The sequence below is a fragment of the Tiliqua scincoides genome, chromosome 2 (genome assembly GCF_035046505.1).
Source record: "Tiliqua scincoides isolate rTilSci1 chromosome 2, rTilSci1.hap2, whole genome shotgun sequence".
Lineage (NCBI taxonomy): Eukaryota > Metazoa > Chordata > Lepidosauria > Squamata > Scincidae > Tiliqua > Tiliqua scincoides.
The window spans coordinates 119171354-119191619 of record NC_089822.1 but is presented as its reverse complement, the minus strand read 5'-3'; the positions used below and the strand labels follow the sequence as shown (position 1 = coordinate 119191619).

Here is a 20266-nt window from a genome sequence, read left to right as displayed (position 1 = left end):
AATAAGGTGTCAGCATAGCTTACTGAAAATATAAGACCCACAAACTTAAGACTGGCAACTGCAGCTGTTTGAGAGGTTTTGATCCAACTGAAGTACAGAGGGCTTTCAGCAGGATATTCTCAGACTTCCCATGGATGCCAAAACCCAGATGCTCAAGTCTGCTTTGAAAAGTAAAATTCTTCCCTGCCTTAGTGCTGCAAAGCAGACCAGCTGCAAAGCAGTCTAGTACTTTCAGTCACTGCTGGGTTGCACTAAGGCTTGCAACTCCCTCTCTTGGCTCTAGCACACCCTCAAATGCATCACAGAAGTATTTGGAAGTGCTTCTTCTGGACATGCCAGGGCCAAGGGAGCCTTGGCATGACATGGCAGTGCACCAGAGACTTCTCCAAATAAGGGACTACTGTATAAAGTGTAGATGTAGACCCAGACCCAAGAAAATGCCTAATTTTCAACTATAATTCCATTGGGAAAAATCCTTAAACAGTCACTTCAGCTTCATGAAAAACATGGCTCTAAAAAACCTGAAAGAATTTCAGTAAAAAACCCTTTGAACTGTTCATGAGCCAAGAGTCAGAACCCATGACCATAAGTATTTAAATTGCTTTGGACAATCTTCAGATTAATGTTGGGGAAGAGGTTGGTTAAGCACATAAGCACACAAAAGGGCTGGGGTATGGGCACCCCTGCACTAGACTGATGTTGAAATGACTTTACCCTTCATTATCAATATGTACCAGAGGTGCTAGTGGCCCATTAGCCTCAGCCTTTACTTTAGCAGAAGTAGAAAATTTCCATTTAACTAGATATAGCCATTAACCCAATGCCAGTTTGTAAAGTCTATTTAAATGAAAGAAGGAATTTCATCTAGGCCAAGATACAAGGGAAACCATTGCTCACTTTTACATCCCTAGCTCAAAAGTTGCTGCTTTCATCTGGCCAGCCTGCATAGCTGCCAATTCCACATTTTACAACAGTTTGAAAACTCTTTAGGTGAAGTCTCCAGAAGGTTATCTATCCACCTCCTGGTCAAGATATTAAGTGCTATCATTCATACCACTAGATCAGGGATGTCAAGCTTAAGGCTGCATATAGGCTGTGGAAGTTTTCTACAACCCATATGATAATTGGGCTCTCCTACTACCATTATCAGTAGATCTCAGCTGCTGAGCAGAAAAGTGATGCCTTGCCAGAAATTATATTGCTGATGGGGTGACCTACATGATAATTAGGTTCTTGCATATCTTGAAAATATGATCAAAGTTTGCATATTTTCTATCATTTCAAGCTAATGAGTTCCAAGGTGAGAAAAGCTGAACTATTAGTATTGGCTTTTATGCTATCCTAGACCTCTTGCTCTGTTAACTTATTCTCCCCTTTAAAGACTTGCATAATGAAGTCCAGGAGTATTCATACCATTCTTGTAGGTCTTTATTGCACAAGGTACAGTACATATTAGTAATAGCCAGCAACAGGCCATGTCAAGCAGGCGAATGCTACTGGTCAAGTCTTACTGAAGATGAAGACTAGATGTCCTTTCTCCTTTGTATCACAACTGCTCCGGATGAGACATATCCACGTAGATTGCTAGTAGACTCAATGCTACGCCCTAAAGAAGGTTAGCAAAAGAAGGGTGTGACATTTTCTGCTCTGAAATTGAGGTAGCTGGTCTGAGGGCTGTGTTTTTGTATCTTTCTGCAACAGCCTCCACTTTCACTGGGGAGAGTTACGCTTTTATTCAGCTTGATTAATACAAACACCTTTATGCACTCAAAGGCTAAAATAATCTGTACTAGGTGGGGTAACAAAAGCTGCACCCCATTTATTACTGCACCTACCAACAGGCTTTGCAGTCACCTTATTTTTCTAAGCAACTAGAAAGTTCCTTGCTCACACAAAATGCAACCAAATTAGTATAGCCCATGTTCATATGTAGTTGGGCATACACCAGCTAGTAATACAAATCCCTTTGTTGCCACCAACACCCAGTTGACAGCAGTATAGCAGACCCACACTTCTAGCAACAGGCAGCAGTTTGGCAATTATGGAAGGCTATGTTTCCAAGGTGGAGAATTCTGAATGATGCCCCAAACCGAAAGATATTTAACATTGTTAAAGCCAATTGACACAAATCAACTGTAGCCATGTTTCTGGGAATTTTCTGAAGGATGCATTTTTAGTTCCTATTGACTAGTCATCTTGGACACATTTGTCACTGCCACCCTCCCAGAGAAAGAAGTCATCTCTTGTGCTAAAATACAGCATTGCTGAAATTCAGACTGCCACATTTGTGAGGATCATTGCACAGAGTACTGAGATTTGCTGCTTCCCCCTTGGGCAAGTTATTTTGTTTCTAGAAAACATGCCAAGATGGAATGCTGTTTTATGGACATCTTTTGAATGCTCTGATTTGGAGAACACAGCTTTTACAGAATGATATGGAGAAAGGAAAATCCATTGAGACCAATAGGAGGGCTCTAGGTTACTACACAGATTGGGGCTTCGGAGCACTCACCAATTCTCTGCCTCCTGGGGATGCATCTCCTAGCACAGATGGCATCAGAGGATGGACGACTAGCATCACAAATTATTGCACTGCAGTGGAAGTACACCTGAGGCGAGAAAGTGTTACTATATCCTGATGCAAGGAAGTGCATCTCAGAATTAAGGATTGGGGTACCACTAGTATTTCAAACACCTCCACTCTTCCAACAGAACCCAGCTTTGCAGCCTGAGGGTGACCATTTACTCTACTGCCACATAGAACTTTGTTTCCCCAGAGAGCAACAAATTCCATGTTCATTTGGGCAAAAGCCCCATACCTGTCCCTGTAGAGCTTGGCCATTCACAGTGAATGTGAACATTTTCACTTCAAACCGCTTCAGGTGTGTAGGGAATGGGACAGAATCACTAGGAACTCTGTGGAAAGTGGTTTGATGGGAGTCCTCCGTGTTCTCACAACTGGAGAAAGAGGCACAGAGCACTCCATGAGATGCAGGACACACATGATTTGTTTGCACTGAATACAGCACAACCTCAACTTTTATACCAAGTATTGCAGAATTCTCTGACCATGACAGTATTGAAGTAGAGAGATCTAAATAGCTGGCTTCTTTAAAAAGGGAGCTACCCTTGCTCCTTTGTCCCAAGATGCTCTCATGCAACAGTTCTTCCCCCCCCCCCCAATCTAGTTATGGTTTCCATTTAATATGTGCAGATTCCTGCCTTCTCTCCATGGTTTAGTTCCACTTCCTGCCAGTTGTCCTCTGAATTTGGAAAAACTTGTTCACTGCAACTTTAGTTCCCCCCCCCAAGTGATATTGTGCTGCAATTGCTTATGTATGCCAATTGATCAATGTAGCTTTCAATAGCAATTTTTCACTTTGAATACTTGGGGTGTACATTGCAACTTCAGTGTACGGCATAGTCTTCCCCAATCACCTATGCTTTTATTAGCTTTTGAGGTTCTGCCAGTGCCCGTCCACCCCCATATTTAAAGCTCAAATTTGATGACTGGCTACATTAGAGTTCATGTCCATGTCCAGCACTGTCCCATGCTTCTAACGCACTGTGGCTGCCTTTAACCCCACGTATAACCTAGCAACAGAGAGCAGCTGCATTCTTATTTTGGTCCTACTAGCACCTTCTGGCTTGTAGTATTAATATTTTGTATTCACAGCATAAGCTTCATCCTCTTGAATTGGGATATACCTGTCAACCACTATGTTCCATTGTGGGGAACCACTTCTCTCAGATGAGGCTGTGGCCCAGCAGTCCTCCAGGAACAGTTCCAGCCCTGGGTCCTGGCTGTGGAGGAGCTCTACCTGGAAGTGTAGAGGGTCTCTAAGGTAGCGAGTCACTGGGTACTCCACATCCTGGTAGAAGTCACTATAGGATTTATCTGGAGAGGAGTGGTACAGTTACACTAATTGGTTCCAGCTGGTATTCTGCATCTCTTCCAAGTTCTGCTCAACATTACATAATGCTAGTGTTGTAGGGGCATCTCCAAGGTCAACCCAGACACTAATCAAGGAGCTAGCACTTCTACATTCTAGTATTAGGGTGGTATCACAGATAAGTGGTGAAGAATGTACTTACCATGTTTAAGTGGGCTCAGCCCTTCCATCACTACTTAAGAGGTGATCTGGGAATAAGGACTCTTGCCCATGTCTTTATAGTATTGCTAGTCACTTCTCCCCTTGATATGTCAACTCTTACCCAGCTACTGGTTTACTGAACATTAGTAGTTCAGAACATGTTATTGACTGCTACCAAAATGCTCTTTCCACATGCACCTTCTTCCAAAATTCAAGCACTTCAGCCTATTATGCCATACAGTTTGGCATAATCATAGGCAAGTTGCTATATCAAGTAGCCATAAAGTCACATCTAAGAGATGTGAACCATTGGACAGCATGTGTACCACATTCGAGGTTTGGAATACTTGGCTGGAAAGTACCAACAGTTTCAAGAATCAGAAGTCCCAGAAAGCAGCTTAAACAGACGACTGCTCACCCAGCGGCAGTTTAGAGACCCACCCAAATCAGTTCACATTAAACTTCCAGTGTGCTGGATTCACTCCAGATCATCTCTCTAGCCCAGCGTTTCTCAAACTGTGGGTCAGGACCCACAGCCAATTTCAGGTGGGTCTCCATTCATTTCAATATTTTATTTTTAATATACTTGACTTGATACTACCATGGTACATGGCTGCTTTTGGGGAAATGTTATGGACCTGTACTTTTAACAAGCTACTATGTCTATTCTTTTAACATGATAGTAAATGGGACTTACTCCTGGGTAAGTGTGAGTAGGATTGTTAATTTTCCTGCTTGATGTCACTTCCTGTGGGTCCTGATCAATTCTCATTCTAAATGAGAATCCCAGTGCTAAATTTGTGAGAACCACTGATCTAGCCCATAAGCTTTTATGCCCCTGCCCCAACCCTTAGAATTACCTCTGGCCAGTTTAAGGGAAAGTGTCAGCAGACCAGTTCCAGGCAGAATGCTTGGTGATGGAGCTTCTATAGGGTTGTACTGGAGTACCAGGGAATCACCAATGAAGTACTGGCAACCACATTTCAACCTTGACAATAGAAAGAAAAGAGTTGCCAGTGAGGCGACTATTTGTCTGCGTCCAATCTTCAACATTAGAAAGTCACATTTCCCTATCAGGCATGGTGGTAGCTTCATGGGACACAGCACCACAGCCAGTTAGAAAACCAATGTTGAAAAGGAAATGTTGGATTAGAACAGAGACACCCAGGTTCAAATTCCAACTCAGTTACTCAGCTCATTTGATTCTTAAGCCAGTCACTATTCTAATAACCCTGAAGTGGGGTGGGGGGTGTTTCATACACACTGTCCTGAGTTCCTTGGAGACAAGTTATGAAAATAAGCACCATTGCTTAAGTCTGTGACAAAGATGTCTCCATTTGGCTAGTGACATTTTATACTATTGAAAAAGGGGTATTGCAACATTTTGATGTTGTAGCAACTCATCTCTAAGCACTGGCAAGCATCTGCTTTGGACAGTCCTCCTATTAAAGGCTCAGCTCATTAACCAGCCTCAAGTCACACATACTCACCGATAGACTGGTGCTCTTTGACCCATGACAAAATAGAGGACTTCATTTTCATATATCATGGTAGTATTTTCAAACTGTAAGCGGATTATAGAGTTAGACAAGCAGCAAGTAGAAAGCTTCAGAGGATCTTTTCTACAACCATTCATAGCTTGAATAGAGTTCAGAGGTTTAAGTCTAACTCCCAGAAGCCTTCCAAGCAAGAAGTAAGCCTGTAGGCAAACTAAAGCCTAGTTCACATGTAAGCTACTATGGCACCTTGTCACCATCAGGTCATTGTTAGCCAAGGAAAACCTTCAGAATTATTCTGGACTAAGAATGACTGTATTGAATTAGCATGCCCAAATCCAGACTTGAGGAGCTATAATTTAAAGGTTCCTACTTTAGATGTGACACCTATTAGGCATCTTGGGAGGGGGAATAAAGTAATTGACAGACCAGATTTCTAGAAATCTGCAGTTTGGGTTTGACCAAAGTGGATTTTCAGTTATGTTTTGGATGATCAAATAACCTATATAAAATTTGGGGGGAATGATCACCACCCTTTTCATCCAAGGCTGAAACAAGCCCACAGTGCTTCCTTTACAGCAGAATTTTTTACATCTTGATTTCTTGCTCCTAAACTTCTCTACAACAGTTTTCAAATTGGGACCTTCAGAGACCTGGGCACTTCTGTCTTGAACCTCATAGAGCTATCTGCAACTATGGTGTTATTGTCAAGTGACCACCATTATAAAACTGGGACATCAAGCATCATTTATAGGTTACATGGCTCCACCATCAGTGTAGGACAAGGCAGCTCTATTTTCCAGCTCCTGAAAACTTCAGTCACCCTAGTCCAAGATCACCATGTCCTGTCCACATCTTTTTGCAGCCTTGAAAACTTAGAGGCTTTGCAGACTTAAAGGCCGCAAAACCTTGTTTAACAGAAAAGCAGATACTCTAGCTGCAAAGCTACAAAGCTCTTTGGCACATGTTGCAGATGGGCAATGCAAACAGTAGCTAATTTATAGCACCACACACACAAACCTTAAGGGGGCCATGTTTCCTCTGGAAGCCCAATTGTATCACGTCTCACTTCATTAGAACCATTTCATTCCTGGCTTCTCACCCAGCTCCACTAGATGAGTTGGGTTTCTCCAAGGCAATTGTATGCATCTTTTCTAGTAGCTGTTTACAGGTGTTGCTTTGCAGTCCTAGTTCCCTGTCCCAAAAGGGCTCACATCTAGCTAGTTAAGCAGCTTTCTTAAAAAGCAGCATCACCTAGAGCAGGGATGGGCAAACACTGACCTGTGGGCCATTTGTGGTCCTTGGGGACCACCAATCCAGCCTGCAAGGAGCCCCCAGTCTCCAATAGCCTCTGGCCTGTAGGAGACTATTGGAACCCATGCTGGTCTACAACTGCTAGTCACAACCACCAGACCCAAGTTGCGGGCCGAGTTAGGGCAAGGCCTTTTATAGTCTCCATGCATTTTCTGTTCTTCCCTGGGCATTATTTTAAACCCCCATTGCCTCTGAACAACTTACGTCTCCATGTATTTCTGGCTTGGTCTGTACGTTTTACAGAGTTCCATCTCTAATGTATTCGTTTATGTAATTTTATTCAAATTTGAAATACAAGTTTTTTCCCCAGTCTCCAACACAGTGTCAGATATGATGTGGCCCTCCTGCCAAGACGTTTGCCCACTCCTGACCTAGAGCAGTGCTTCTCAAACTAGTATGGCAAACTAGCAGCTACCCACCACGTGCCATGGACCAGTATCCTGTTACTATTGTTTCTTTCCTGAAAATTTGGCAGCTGATGGCTTGTAGACTGGCACCAGACTACAGACCCCCACCACACTGAGTAGCACTGACCTAGAGAATATATTCCCTCCACCAGAACAAGCACCCTCTCACCTTTCGGGTTGTCCCACAAGTGCTCACTTTAAAGACAAACGTTGCTCCTTCCTCTGTCACCAAAGCAGGCTTGCAGTGCCTATCTCTCAGCACTAGTTCGGAGGGCTCCATGTCTGGGATACCAACCACCTTCATGGCAGAGACCACCATGGTGCCATTAGGCAGGCAGTCTGCAAGCAATACCCATGTCAGTAAGCTTTGTGGCTAGAGAAGAACATTTAAGTAGAGAAGAAATGCTCTTTACACTCTCACATAATACCAGAACCAGGGGACATCCACTAAAATTGAGTGTTGGGCAGGTTAGGACAGACAAAAGAAAATATTTCTTTACTCAGTGCGTGGTCGGTCTGTGGAACTCCTTGCCACAGGATGTGGTGCTGGCGTCTAGCCTAGACGCCTTTAAAAGGTGATTGGACGAGTTTCTGGAGGAAAAATCCATTATGGGGGTACAAGCCATGATGTGTATGCGCAACCTCCTGATTTTAGGAATGGGTTAAGTCAGAATGCCAGATGTAGGGGAGGGCACCAGGATGAGGTCTCTTGTTATCTGGTGTGCTCCCTGGGGCATTTGGTGGGCCGCTGTGAGATACAGGAAGCTGGACTAGATGGGCCTATGGCCTGATCCAGTGGGGCTGTTCTTATGTCCTTATGTTCTAAGAACATTTAAGCCCTGAATGGCAAAAAACGCACTATAGCAAATAAATTTAAAAAACAAGTTTCTTTGCTCTGGTAATTTAAAGATAGCCTTGCTGACCTTTGTGATGCAAGATAAGTCATTAAGAAGACAATCCATCAATCAGTTGTCCTCCAAGAGCTTAGAAAGGCACTTCAATCAGTCCCTCCCTTCACCAATGCAAAGTGATCACCTTTCTTTCAGGCACTCAGGGGGAAGGGAGGGGTCACCTGGCGAGAGACGGATTGATGGATTGTCAGCCAGCTGCCCTCTCTCATTAACGAGGCTATTGTTAAAGGACTGTTCAGTTTTTTTAAACTGATTTTAAAGGGATGCATTTTTCCCCTTCTCCAGGGATCAGCACATTCTTTCTCATTTGCAGGGCCCATTCGTGTTGAGTCAAATCCATGTATTAAAAAATCCGTGTATAACAAGGTTGGACCTGTACTCATCTCATTGAAGTTTATGTAGTGAGAAACACGGCCAGAAGCTTTAGCTATACTACAGACATGCAATATAGGGGTTACATATCTAAAATCTCCCTCAGAAGATCCTGAAGTTTAGCAAGGGTGCTGAAGAGTGTCAGTATCTAGTCCCACTCTAAGCTACAGTCCCCCTAACCAAGCAACCCCCAGAATAGCTATTATACATACTGGAAGAAAGGTTGATCTGGAAAGAATGTGAGTCCCTGGTTAGCAGACTGGTTTCAAGGAAGATTTTTGAAATTTTACTGGAACAATAAACCCTTTCAGCTAGGAATGAAGCTAGTTAGGGAAGGGGAGAGTTTTACCAATCAGGTCTTTAGGAGAGAAGCTGCAGGAAATGGCAAAGTCCATCATCTCCACTCCTGTGAGATGGTCCTTTAGCTGCAACTGGAAGGTAGCCAGAATCCCAAAAGAATTGATTTCCTAGGGATAAAAGCATAAATCACCAGGACAATTGCTCAAAATACAAGACTGGCTGCATTGGTATGCTTGGTCAACCCTATGCTCAGTGCCCCTGGAGACTAACTGGGCTCCATTTTGTCAAGGGGGACAAAGGCCCAAGTAATAAAACACATAGTACTAAAAATGAGACATGTTATGTGGATAGACCACACACTAGCCATTTGCAGAATCGGGCACTACCTTGCCATCAAGGGCATGATTTGAGAGATATTTTGGGCAGAGCAGCAGGATTAAAACTTGTACTTAAAAGCACTTGGATGTTACCAAGCCAAGGAACTGCACTGAAGCAGCCAGGCACCAGGGCTAAAATGTCCTATTAAGGCCTAGAAGGACTTTCTTTGCAGTGATTCAAGCTCCTGCTACTACCCTCAAAATTCAATAGAGTTCACCCACTCATTTTTGTCACCTTGAAAGTCTTTGAGCAGGTAGTGTTTAATATGGTCTCTCTTCAGTTAGTGCTGTCTGTCAGCATAGAACCTATTTGTGAAGCAGCAATACAGTTTGGCATGATGCAACACAAAAGCACATAGATGGCCTACAATAGTAGGAAGCCGACTGAATATCCATGTGCTCTTGAGTAGTTGCCCATTATCTGAATGGAGGGTTGGGAAGAGGGACAGTTCCAGCTCAAGTCTCTCCTTACCTCATAAGCCAAATGAGCTGCGTGTCTGGGCATCCTTATAGCCAAGTGGGTTCCATTGTCTTGCAGGCTGTAGCCAAGTCTCTGTGCCATCTCCTGGGTTAACTGTTCATCCCCCACAAAGGGTAGCCAGTCCTGGTCCACATTGCCACGTTTTAGCACCAAGTAGAGGGCTTGGTCATCACAGGAGCCCACAGCTTCAGGCAGCACTGTGTAATAGGAGGTAGCAGCATAGTGCCTTCCGAAAGGAGAAACCCCCTCTATTTATACTGCCTCTCTACCATAGACATTTCCTCCTTCTATGTCCCTTCCCTCCCATTTAACTGGGACTGCTCTCCTTCCTATTATAGCTTTGCAACTAGTAGACCAGATAAAGTAGATTCCTCAAAATAGTAATGTTATAGAAAGCTGGTCAGTGCTCAGCAGTTGCCAAGCTCAGACTTCAGGTGAATCAAGGTAGCATCACTTTGCATGGGACCTAACCAGGCTGGAAGCAGACTGGGTTGCTACTCCCTAACCAGGCCCTGCACACACCATTCTGCACCAATCCCTTGTTAGGATCAACCATCTGCATCTTTGCCCAATACCTGGAGGCTTCACAAGTTGAATATGAGCCACATACTACATCTGAACATTTGTAATCTAGTAAGTTTAGGCAAGGGGAATGAGACCAGACAACACTTGTCTTACTCCAGTTTCATAATTTTGGATTGTGAATTCCCATCCTATGGCAAGACTCAGGATTTCTAGAAGCTGCCTTGCCTATCTAGTCTTTTCCTAGAAACCCCTTGAGACTTCTTCCTAGGAAGCTTATTCTATTCCAGAAGCTAATCTTGATTTGCTACATCACAATGCCAACAACGTTTGAAAGCACCGTAGAGCCATCTCCCTTAGATTTCACACCTTTTACTCAGGACAGGACATGTGACCATTCCCATCCACATTTGGACATTGTCTCAAAACTGTACTCCACATGATCAAGACATCAACTGTCACAAGACAACATTTTGGATTTCACCATCATTTCCTCCATTCATAATGAGCATGGGAATACAAATACCAGGTAACCCACCTGCATCCTTGACCAAAGTAGTCAAAATGACTGGAACATCAAATGTCTCTCCCTGGGGAATCACACTGAAGCCAAATGTGACATTTGCAGTATAGTTCCTGATGTTATCTGGCACATACTGGACAGAGAAGTTGTTAGAAGAGATTATCCACCAAGTGTTAAGAGTGCCCATAGTTTTGACCCTCACCAGACAACAGCCCTCTGTATGTAGGCTTTGTTCTAGCCCAAGTTACAGGCCTGGAAAGATTTGTGCAACTTCGATCACAATACCTGGTTCGTGTCAGGTACTCTGTAATGCCAGACCCAGTAAAGTAGCCAGAAAGCCATATATGTCCAGGCCAAGCTTCCACTGTACATGGTGTGTCAACTATTCAGTTTGGTAGGTTAGAAACTATTCAAACCTCATCTTGAAAACTGGCATTTTACAGATCCAGTTTGCATGGTGCTTTAGACAGGTAAGTCCCTTCCTTAAGCAGTGCACAACACAAGTTTGCAGTGAGCAAGGCATCTTCTTGTTCCATGAAGAGAAGAGTCATGCATTTTTTCCCCCTGCTGCCTGCCCCCTTCACCTTCATTCCACTTCTTAGAACTCCCCTTGTAGGAACCTAGCCAAGGAGGCTACAAACTAAGGGCAATTGGCAGCAGCTTGGCTTTCTATCTCCTGCCAACTCTAGTTGAGATGCCCACCCATTGTCTACCCCAGAAGTCTCTAAACTGGAAGCCACTGTGTCCCAAAAAAGGCCGTACCCATCCCAATCAGCACTTACCATTCTGCAGTGTTTCTTTCAAGTTGATCTGGGCACAGGGATGCAGAATGGTAAACCGAACTCATGCAGGGGAGAGTTTTTTTTTTTTTTACAAACTCTAGATCTGGCCCATGAGCCAGCATTTGGAGAGCCCAGGTCTACCCAATTGTGGCAGAACCCACCTCTTTCTCAACTCCAGGAGCATCAAAAGAAAATTGCAGAATGTAGTCCCTGCTGCCATTTGGATGTTCTGTGCCATAGACATTCCAGCCCAGCTTGTTGGCTTCAGGCAGTGACAGGGGCCCCAAATCATCCACTTTAATACTGATCAGCTCTATGTCTGGTAAGAAGGTCCCAACTGTTACATTAAAGAGCTGAAGGGTGCCATTGGAGCCTGGATGGAAAAGACAAATCAGCCCGTTTCAAGCAGAAGGAACACCAAGTTTGTTTTCTTCATCATCCAAGCTCCTCGACTTTAGATTCTCTATAGATCTTCCCAGTTGCTGTTCTCCCAACAAGCTCCCTTTGATCTGCAGCCTGTCATGTTCGCCCTTTCCACAGCTTTATCCTCAAAGATACAATTTCTGATTGTGCTTTGGACCATGGTGTGCCAAGTCATTCTTACTTATGAAGGCCTCTCCTTACAAGATGCCACCTGTGCCAAGGGATTGCAAAAAACTAAGACTTCCTGGTACCCAAGGTGGCATACCAAATACCTTCCCCTTTGCTTGTGAAGTGCCAGACTCTGCACCTCCCATTTCCTTGTTTGGGAAAGTAAGGGGAAGGGGACATAGGCAATCTTTATCCATGCTAGAATAGAGGTGCCAGGCACCAGGCTTGTATTTTGCATGCCCACACAATTAGCTTTTTTGAGCTTGCCAGAAACATAGGCTTCTCCCTATTACACACTCCAAGGTTGACTGTGTCACAAGGCGATGAAAGTTTCAACAGCTTTAACTACTCACCATCCATTACTACAATTGGCACAGTCTGCAGAGGGGTGCTGATCTCCTTCAGGATGATATGCTTTGTAACACCCCTCTTGTCATCTTCCCATAGATGCACTACAAAAGGATTGATTCGGTAGATAAACACTGGTTGCCCAGCAGTTACATAGCTCTGGAAGAGATTGAACAAGCAGCCTCTAGTTAACGGGCTATACTTACACAAAAGTAGTATTGGACATATAGGTGGGAAGCCCCAACTGCCATTTTGACCCCACACAGATTTGGAAACATCCAGATGTAATAGGTAGTTCATCTATATTAGAAACTTCAGCCTCAATGCTGCCATTTGGAAATGGAAATACTACCAAGGTATTGTCAGTCATCCAGGAGCAGAAGTAATACATGAACTGCTTGCACAATTACTCCTCACTCAAGGACACTGTACCAATCTTTGGATACCAAAGACTCCGGGGGAGAGCGTTCAATCAACTCACCTTGAAGCTACCACCCACTGCACCAATGGGGATCTTTACTGTAATAGCTTCCTTATCACTGACCAGTAAATACCCCCGACTGACTATGTCTTGTGCAGACAATTTGTACAGGTTGATGCCCATCTCTACTTGCAGCTCTTTCACATTGTCAACTCCTGACAGAAGGGGAGGTATATGCTTTGGAATAATCCAGATGATTGTGTCATTTGTGTAGGTCACGCCATCTGTCAGAGGGAGGAGAAGGTAATGTCACAACTCCTTACAGCTACTGAGGGAGAACTGCAGGCATGCAAGTTTCCACTAATAGGATTGTGCTTAAGTAGTCACATGCAAGATTCCACCATCCTTTTACCCACCTATGGGACAGGCCACAGCTGTGTCCACCATCAGGAGCATCCATTGCTGTTTGTAGTAGGTAGTGGATCTCACTGTTGAGAAGGGGACCCTATTGATCTAAAAACAAACAAGAAGTTCCTAACTGTTGGAACTTTTACCCAGCAGCATACAATCAGTGGCAGATTTCACTAGTCTCAGAATGTGTGCAGCAGTGTATGAGTTGCAGCTTCTTACTCCACATCTTTTAAAGTTAATTTTTTACATTTTTATACCGCCCTTCCTCCAGGGAGCTCAGGGCAGTGTACACAGCTGCTCCCCTCCTTGTCGTCACAACAACCCTGTGAGGTAGGTGAGGCTGAGAGAAAGTGATTGGCCCAAGGTCACCAAGGCTTTGTGGCTGAGGGGGGATTTGATTGTCCAGTTATTCTGTGGAATCCCCAGCTCCTGAAGATCATGCATTTGGGGAGTCCTGCCAAATGTTTAGCAACTGGAACTACATAGTTGGGTCCTGGGCAGCTGTATGTAAGAGGAGTGTAGAACTCAGCTTTTGAAGCACAAACTTTCTGGATTACAGTTGCCAAAACTGGCTTGGAAGCAAGAATTTTGCCTGGTGAAGCCAGGGGGTGGCTGGATGCTTTTTGATGATCTGAGAAGGCTTAGTGCCTCACTGCTCCCATAAGAAATCTGCAGAAGTCAAATTTGCACTATTTGTATAGAAGTTCAGCTTTTCATGATGCAGAGTTTAAGTAGCCTTATACTAGGGAGTGAAAACAGGGTACATTAAGTTTTGATCATGAGGCAAGACCTCTCCCATAGAGGAGCTGTGGCTCAACAAGAGAACACCTGCTTTGGATGCAGAAGTCACCTCCACATTCGTGTAGCCACTTGGCTAGATGAACCAGTGACCTAGCTCTGTAGTAGTCAGAGGACTGCCTTCTAATCTCCTCTTCATGCTTCAGAGATAGAATCACTCACCCATTCACAACAAGGACATCAGTTTACCCAGGTCATGTTCCCATTTTACCAAGCTTGACATTTCCATGTTGAAGTGACCAAATTGTCCTCAGTCAGCCAAGACAGTTTTGTACTGGCTGAAGATGGGATGGTTCAACAGCATATAGTTATCTACCTAAGATACAGCTATGGTGGCCAGCTGATTAAGCAGTGGTTTTTTAAGTTCAAACTTGACAGTAGGTGCTACCTTAGAAATACTCATTCCCACACATGAGGGAATGCCTTTATGGCACTTTGATGCATACATACATCCAGCAATTTATTCATATACTAGCTAGTGGGATTTGTTATCAGGGAAATCCCACAACACTGGTTGCATCTGTTTCCTGTATCCACTTTCCCATGGGTGGGGAAAGGAGCTCACCAATCTTCCTACCTAAAGACCCACCTCTAACCTCTGAGCCTCTGTTGCATTGTAGGAAGCCCTCAACACAATCCTTGTGTCTGTTGTATTAACTCCATATCCATCAGAATGAGCTTCCTCAACCAGCATGGCCTTCTTTCCAGTGCCCATGTGGAATACTATTTGCCAGATGGAGGGTTCTCCTACTTTCACCTATGTAGAGGGGGAAAGGAAGATTACTCTGAACATTGAATCCTCACAGGGGTAATCCAAGCCCTACTACACATCCCTCTACCTTGAGCAGGAGAGTTACCTCAGGTAAGGCAGCTGCCCAGTCTTCAGGCTGATCTTGTAGAAAGTCCTCTGGGATTGGTGGTACATTCCTTCTCACAGAAACCTTCAGACAGACAAGATATATATCTGGGAAACTCTGCACAGGTCTTTTTAATTCATTTCCTCCCACCTCTAGTCTTCCTGGCAATTGGTGATGTCAGCTGAGCAGAATAACCTGACCTGAAATCTTAGCTTTCAGGCCAGTTGCTAGAAAAGGCAAGGGGCAAGGCTGATTAAACCCTCCACCAGGCTTTGAGGGGTCCCTTCTTACAGCTGCTGACAACCCAGCCATTTTGCTATACAACAGCATTATCTGTCAGTGCACCTAGTCCTGCAAGAGGAGTCTTCCTTGCAAATTCTCAACAGCCAAACTAGTTAACATATAAGTTGCGTAATTCAAGCACCCTACAGAAACTGTTCCAGAACAGTAAGCAACAACAAGTTGAAAGCCTGCCCAACCATAAGAGGGAGATTTCACAAGAGAAAGTATGTTGACTAGAAGTACAGTAGATGGGCCAGGAGTTGTCCTTCTCACATGTACACCAAATTGCATAATTTTGCTATGTTGCACAATTCTACTGGCTCTGCAAGTGTCCATGAGCCGGGCAAGTTGACATCTGTGCCAAGGAAAAGAAGATCTTCTCCCTGCCTCCTCCAACTTTAGAAGTTTGGCCTTAGATTTAAGGCTTTAACCCATTTTATAGAAATAACCTATTCAATCAGGTTTGAGAGCCTGCTCTAGTCAAGTCATTTCTGCCCAATATTGCATATATGCAACAGGGACCAAATGTGTACACCTGTGGGTTGGGCAAAAATGGGTTAACTTATACCATTTTTCTTCTGCATACACACATGTATGAGATGAGATTTGAATACATTTCAGTAATGCCTGTGAACACAATCTTGAACCTAGCAACTTAAGGCCTTGGACTGCCCACCTGGGCTTACTCAGCACCAGTTCCCACCATGTACTCCTTAAGCTTTTAAGGCTGCTGCTGAATGGTCTCCCTCTGAACTTACTTCCATGTAGTTTGCTTCACAGACTATTTCTCGGGGCTGCCACTGGCTATAAGAACAGCTCACTTGTTCTCTGAAGGTAGCACCGTTATTCATCTCAGGGTTTGTTGCTGCCGTTATTTGTATGATCAAAGCAAAGCGCTGGTCATCCTAGGTACAGAGAGAGAATCACCATTTCAAGTCATTCTTTAATATATTGCATTTGTTGCACTGAAGTCTTCAGCACTTTCAGCAGAGGTGAAGTTCAGAACATGGTCTGTGAGATAGTCTAGCAGACCAAGGACTGGAGCAGTGATTTTCAACCTTTTCCATCTCAGGGCACGCTGACAAGGTACTAAAAATGGTCAAGGCACACTGCCAGGTTTTTGACAACTGACAAGGCACACCATGCTGCCAGTGGGGGCTCACATCTCCCATTGGCCCTATTAATAAGTGACCTTCCACTAAATTCCTGTGGCACACCTGTGGACCACTTGTGGCACACCAGTGTGCCATGGCACAGTGGCTGAAAATGGCTGGACTGGAGTAATGTTCCAATAGATAGCAAGTCTTGAGGCAAGGTGGATAAAGACTAGTTTACTAACAGAATCAGGAACCAGAGGGAAGATTAGGTAGTGAAAGAGGCATCAGCAAGGAAGAAACCCAATGGACAAGGAACTTTACAGGGTCTTCTAGTTCCTCAATGCAACAGTAATTCAGGATTCCTTGAGGGGACATTTTGTTCAGCAGCTGCTTTGGTCACTGGAAGATCTGGCCAAATGGGGATCTGGCAGTCTAATGGGGCAAAGAGGGCTGTGGAAGATACTGAATTTGACTACTGAAATGACAATTCTTTTCCTGCAGATTTCTGGACCACATTTTGCCATACACTGTAAAAGTGAAAAGCTAGGATGTATTCCCATGAAGTACAATGTTCCCCACCAAAGCTTTTTATGTTCTGTGCACTATGCACTTGACTAAAAAGCTTGCAATGTCAGATTTCAGGAACACAAGACTCATTTGTTTTAAAAAGTATGGGCAGCAACTTATTTGCTTTCATAGCCACTGGATGTATAGTTTAGAACCAGAAATGTGCTACCAAGTAATCCCACACAGAGTGCTGAGTCACCATTAACTCTAGTATGCCAAGCAAGATGGAGAACAATGAGCAGCCCCCTATAAATTCTCTCCCAATAGAAGGTATCTAGAGCCAGGACATTAGTAATTTATGAACCACAGATCACCACTAACATTTTCTTTGTATGCAAGGCATTCAGTTCAGTACAGCAAGACTGAGGAGTAATCCCACCCAATACTTGGGAACCATCACTAATCTGATTATATTAAAAGGAGCTAAGGGGTAAATTCAGCACAGGTAAGCTCCATTTCTAGTCCAGAAACCCTATTCATTGTAGGGCTGTGTGCACCCTGTATTACATACCACTATCTGAGCATAGCAGCCAATCAAGGAGGCATGTAACTCCAGGTTCCCCCAGACATCTTGAAAGATCGTATATCCACATTGTGTAGCCAGGACTGCATTTATTGGCCAAGACCTGCCAAACTTGTCTGAAAGGACAGAGAGTTAAGATTGCTTTGGAGTACTCATCCAAACCCAGGTCATGAATACTATGGGAGAATTCAGTTCCCATTAGAGACTGAGGCCCACTGCCACGATCCCAGGTTCTTGGGAAAGGAGGCATCCGTATGCATTTGTTAAGGCATTTCTGAGGAGGTTACTAAAGAAAATAAGTTATGAGTTCAGTAAAATGCCCTCAATTTGTGTAGCTGGAATGGTTCGGTTTCTAGCCTACTCAGGCAACACCATACCCCAGAAATCCTCCACACCAGAGATGGAATCATTGGACCATACACAGATTCTAGGCCTCAGCGAATGCCCAACTTTGCCAATGTCTTAATTTGAACATCCACAGTGGCAGCAGAGATGTTCTGCATTGCTTAAGCAATTCAGCAGCCCCTAAGGAGGAGCCCACCAGTACTTTAAAAACATTATAAGGTGAAGCAAATCTCTGGCTATTCTAGAACAGAGAGCATTAGAATCACACATGGCATCCATTCATCTCTCTTTTCAAGTTTAGAACAGATTTTACCACCCTTGCCAACACCAGAAAATGGGGGGGATGGGTTGGACAAAGACTCACCAACAGCAGCAAAACTAGTATATTTGTCACGGAAATAACTTGGATTCAATTTGAGTCTGGCAAAGCTACCTAGACATTCCACATCAACCCGATCTGGAAGAGGATGGAGAAAGTTAGAGACCGCTCCTAGCAGCTTCAGGAACCAACTTCAAATTGTAAAGCTATGTTCTGTCACATGGTTAGACCAACTTGAGGGTGTACTACCACCACCTTACCAAGCCCCAGTTTAACTGCCAATTCATCTTCCTTGCCAAGATTGGCCATCAAGACAAGGCAGGGGAAGGTGGCAAGCAGGCAGAAAGACACACCTAAAGGAAAATTCACAAGGACAATCCACACCCTCCCCAGTCTTGTTTATGCTATCAAGTATACAACCACATGTTAAATGCTTAAGAGCAAACAAAGGTGCTATTTTCACATTTCCAATATTTACCACTTTATAGTCATGTTGACACTCTGGGCTGCTAGTTAAGACAACCGGCAAGACACATTGCCTAACCTATAAGTCCTGCTGTCATTATCCCCTGCCTGCCAAGAACATTGAGAGCTGCTTACCTCCTCCCAAGACAAGCAGAAGCCCCCTGGAATTCTGGCACCTTACAAGGTTGCCCGAGTCCCCCATGTGGTCAGTGCAGCCACCCTTGTGTGCTTATCAAGCCCATTAGACAAATGACCCCACATCACTCAAGCTTCCCAACCAGCACACAGGGCAATTCATAGGCTTTTGCTTTTTGTTGAATTCTTCAAGGACTGCACTGGTCCCCTCCTGGGTGATGTGGATAGGAGTTTACCAGCTGGCATTGGGAGCCACACTAGGATAATATAGCACGGTCAGGTTTTTTAGGGCTCCTGAGAAAGCCAGGGGACAGCCAGCAAGAGATGGGAAGGCAGTCAAGCACGTTAACCCAATATTGTCTCACCCACCCACCCCCACCCTCAATTCTACTACATCACAACAAGCAACCAGGGCAATTCTACAGTGCTGTACACACAAGTTAGCTGCAGTACAAGAAAAGTCATTTGGCACCCTGGAGACATTAAAAGTGTTCATAAGCTTTTGTTGACCAGAGTCATCTTAGATTTATTCTCTTGCTACTGGACCTACAGGAGTCAGATATGGACAGTAGTGGTATGCTTAACTTGGCAGTGCTATAGCACTTCTTGAATCTTGCCCAACCACTAATAAAGTGCCTTCAAGTTTTTGATCTGGAAGAGCCATCCACTGTGGTAGACAGACCAGAGCCAGCTCTAAGGCCCCCAAAAGAGACATTCCACCAGCACACAAAGGCTATGAGTACAGAAATAGCATTAGTATCAGCAGCAAGCCTGAGGGCCCTTAACAGCTGCCCTAACAAGATCAACCTCAAGGCAAGCACCAGTGCCTTGGAGTGGTCATTATGACTGAGCAGTTCATGAGTAGGCCTTTACTTCCTCTGCAGTGAAAGATTTCCCTGTTCCATCCATGTTGAGGGGAGTTGCATGCAAGTACTTCAAAGAACATGTCCAAACTGGAGTGTTTACATAGCCACGTATTATACCTGTTGCAGGAACAGCTTGAAGCCATACTCCATGGGTCAGAAGCCCTACAAGAAACAGACTAAAGAGAAAGATGTCAGACTAGCAAACAAGCCAGCATTGGAATTGAAATGAGTCCTAGGTTTCCAATCTACACTTGTGCACTTCCCCCCTCCCTACTGCTGTGTAGAGAATCTAGTAATCCAAAAATCAGACAGCCAGTTACCCCCTCCCCCACAGGCTGCTTGACCCACCATATCCCAGGTGGGCAGTAAGAGTAACCAGACTGGAAGAAAAAAGCCCCAAGCAATTGGCCTTCCAACAGACAGAAACCTGCTGAAAACACAAGGAAGCAGAGAGCCCAAGTAGTTCCTGGCTGATAAGGTTACAGAACCAAGTTCCTTGGTTACTTCAAGCAACTCATAATCTGTGTTTCTGCCTTTAAAAAATTAGAGACAGTACTTGAATACTGTGCTCTTCAGCTTGCATCCACAGAGTTCACCAACTGCATCTCTAACAGTTAGCAAGTCCAGCTTACCTCCATCCAAATCAATTTCTATCATGAAGA

General features: G+C 44.2%; 1 protein-coding gene across 1 annotated transcript; it reads right to left on the bottom strand.

The window, feature by feature from the left end:
- Positions 1 to 2474: 2474 nt before the first annotated feature.
- Positions 2475 to 18447, bottom strand: LOC136638700 (zona pellucida sperm-binding protein 2-like). The gene is made up of 19 exons (XM_066612735.1): positions 18399 to 18447; positions 18184 to 18276; positions 17463 to 17590; positions 16046 to 16192; positions 15006 to 15089; positions 14738 to 14905; positions 13356 to 13452; positions 13000 to 13223; positions 12524 to 12677; positions 11741 to 11952; positions 10813 to 10930; positions 9744 to 9949; positions 8944 to 9061; positions 7481 to 7650; positions 5585 to 5658; positions 4955 to 5082; positions 3709 to 3898; positions 2820 to 2958; positions 2475 to 2609 (listed from the first exon to the last, which is right to left on the bottom strand). The coding sequence occupies exons 1-19, from the start codon at positions 18445 to 18447 to the stop codon at positions 2475 to 2477; spliced, it is 2634 nt and encodes an 877-aa protein (XP_066468832.1).
- Positions 18448 to 20266: the final 1819 nt, after the last annotated feature.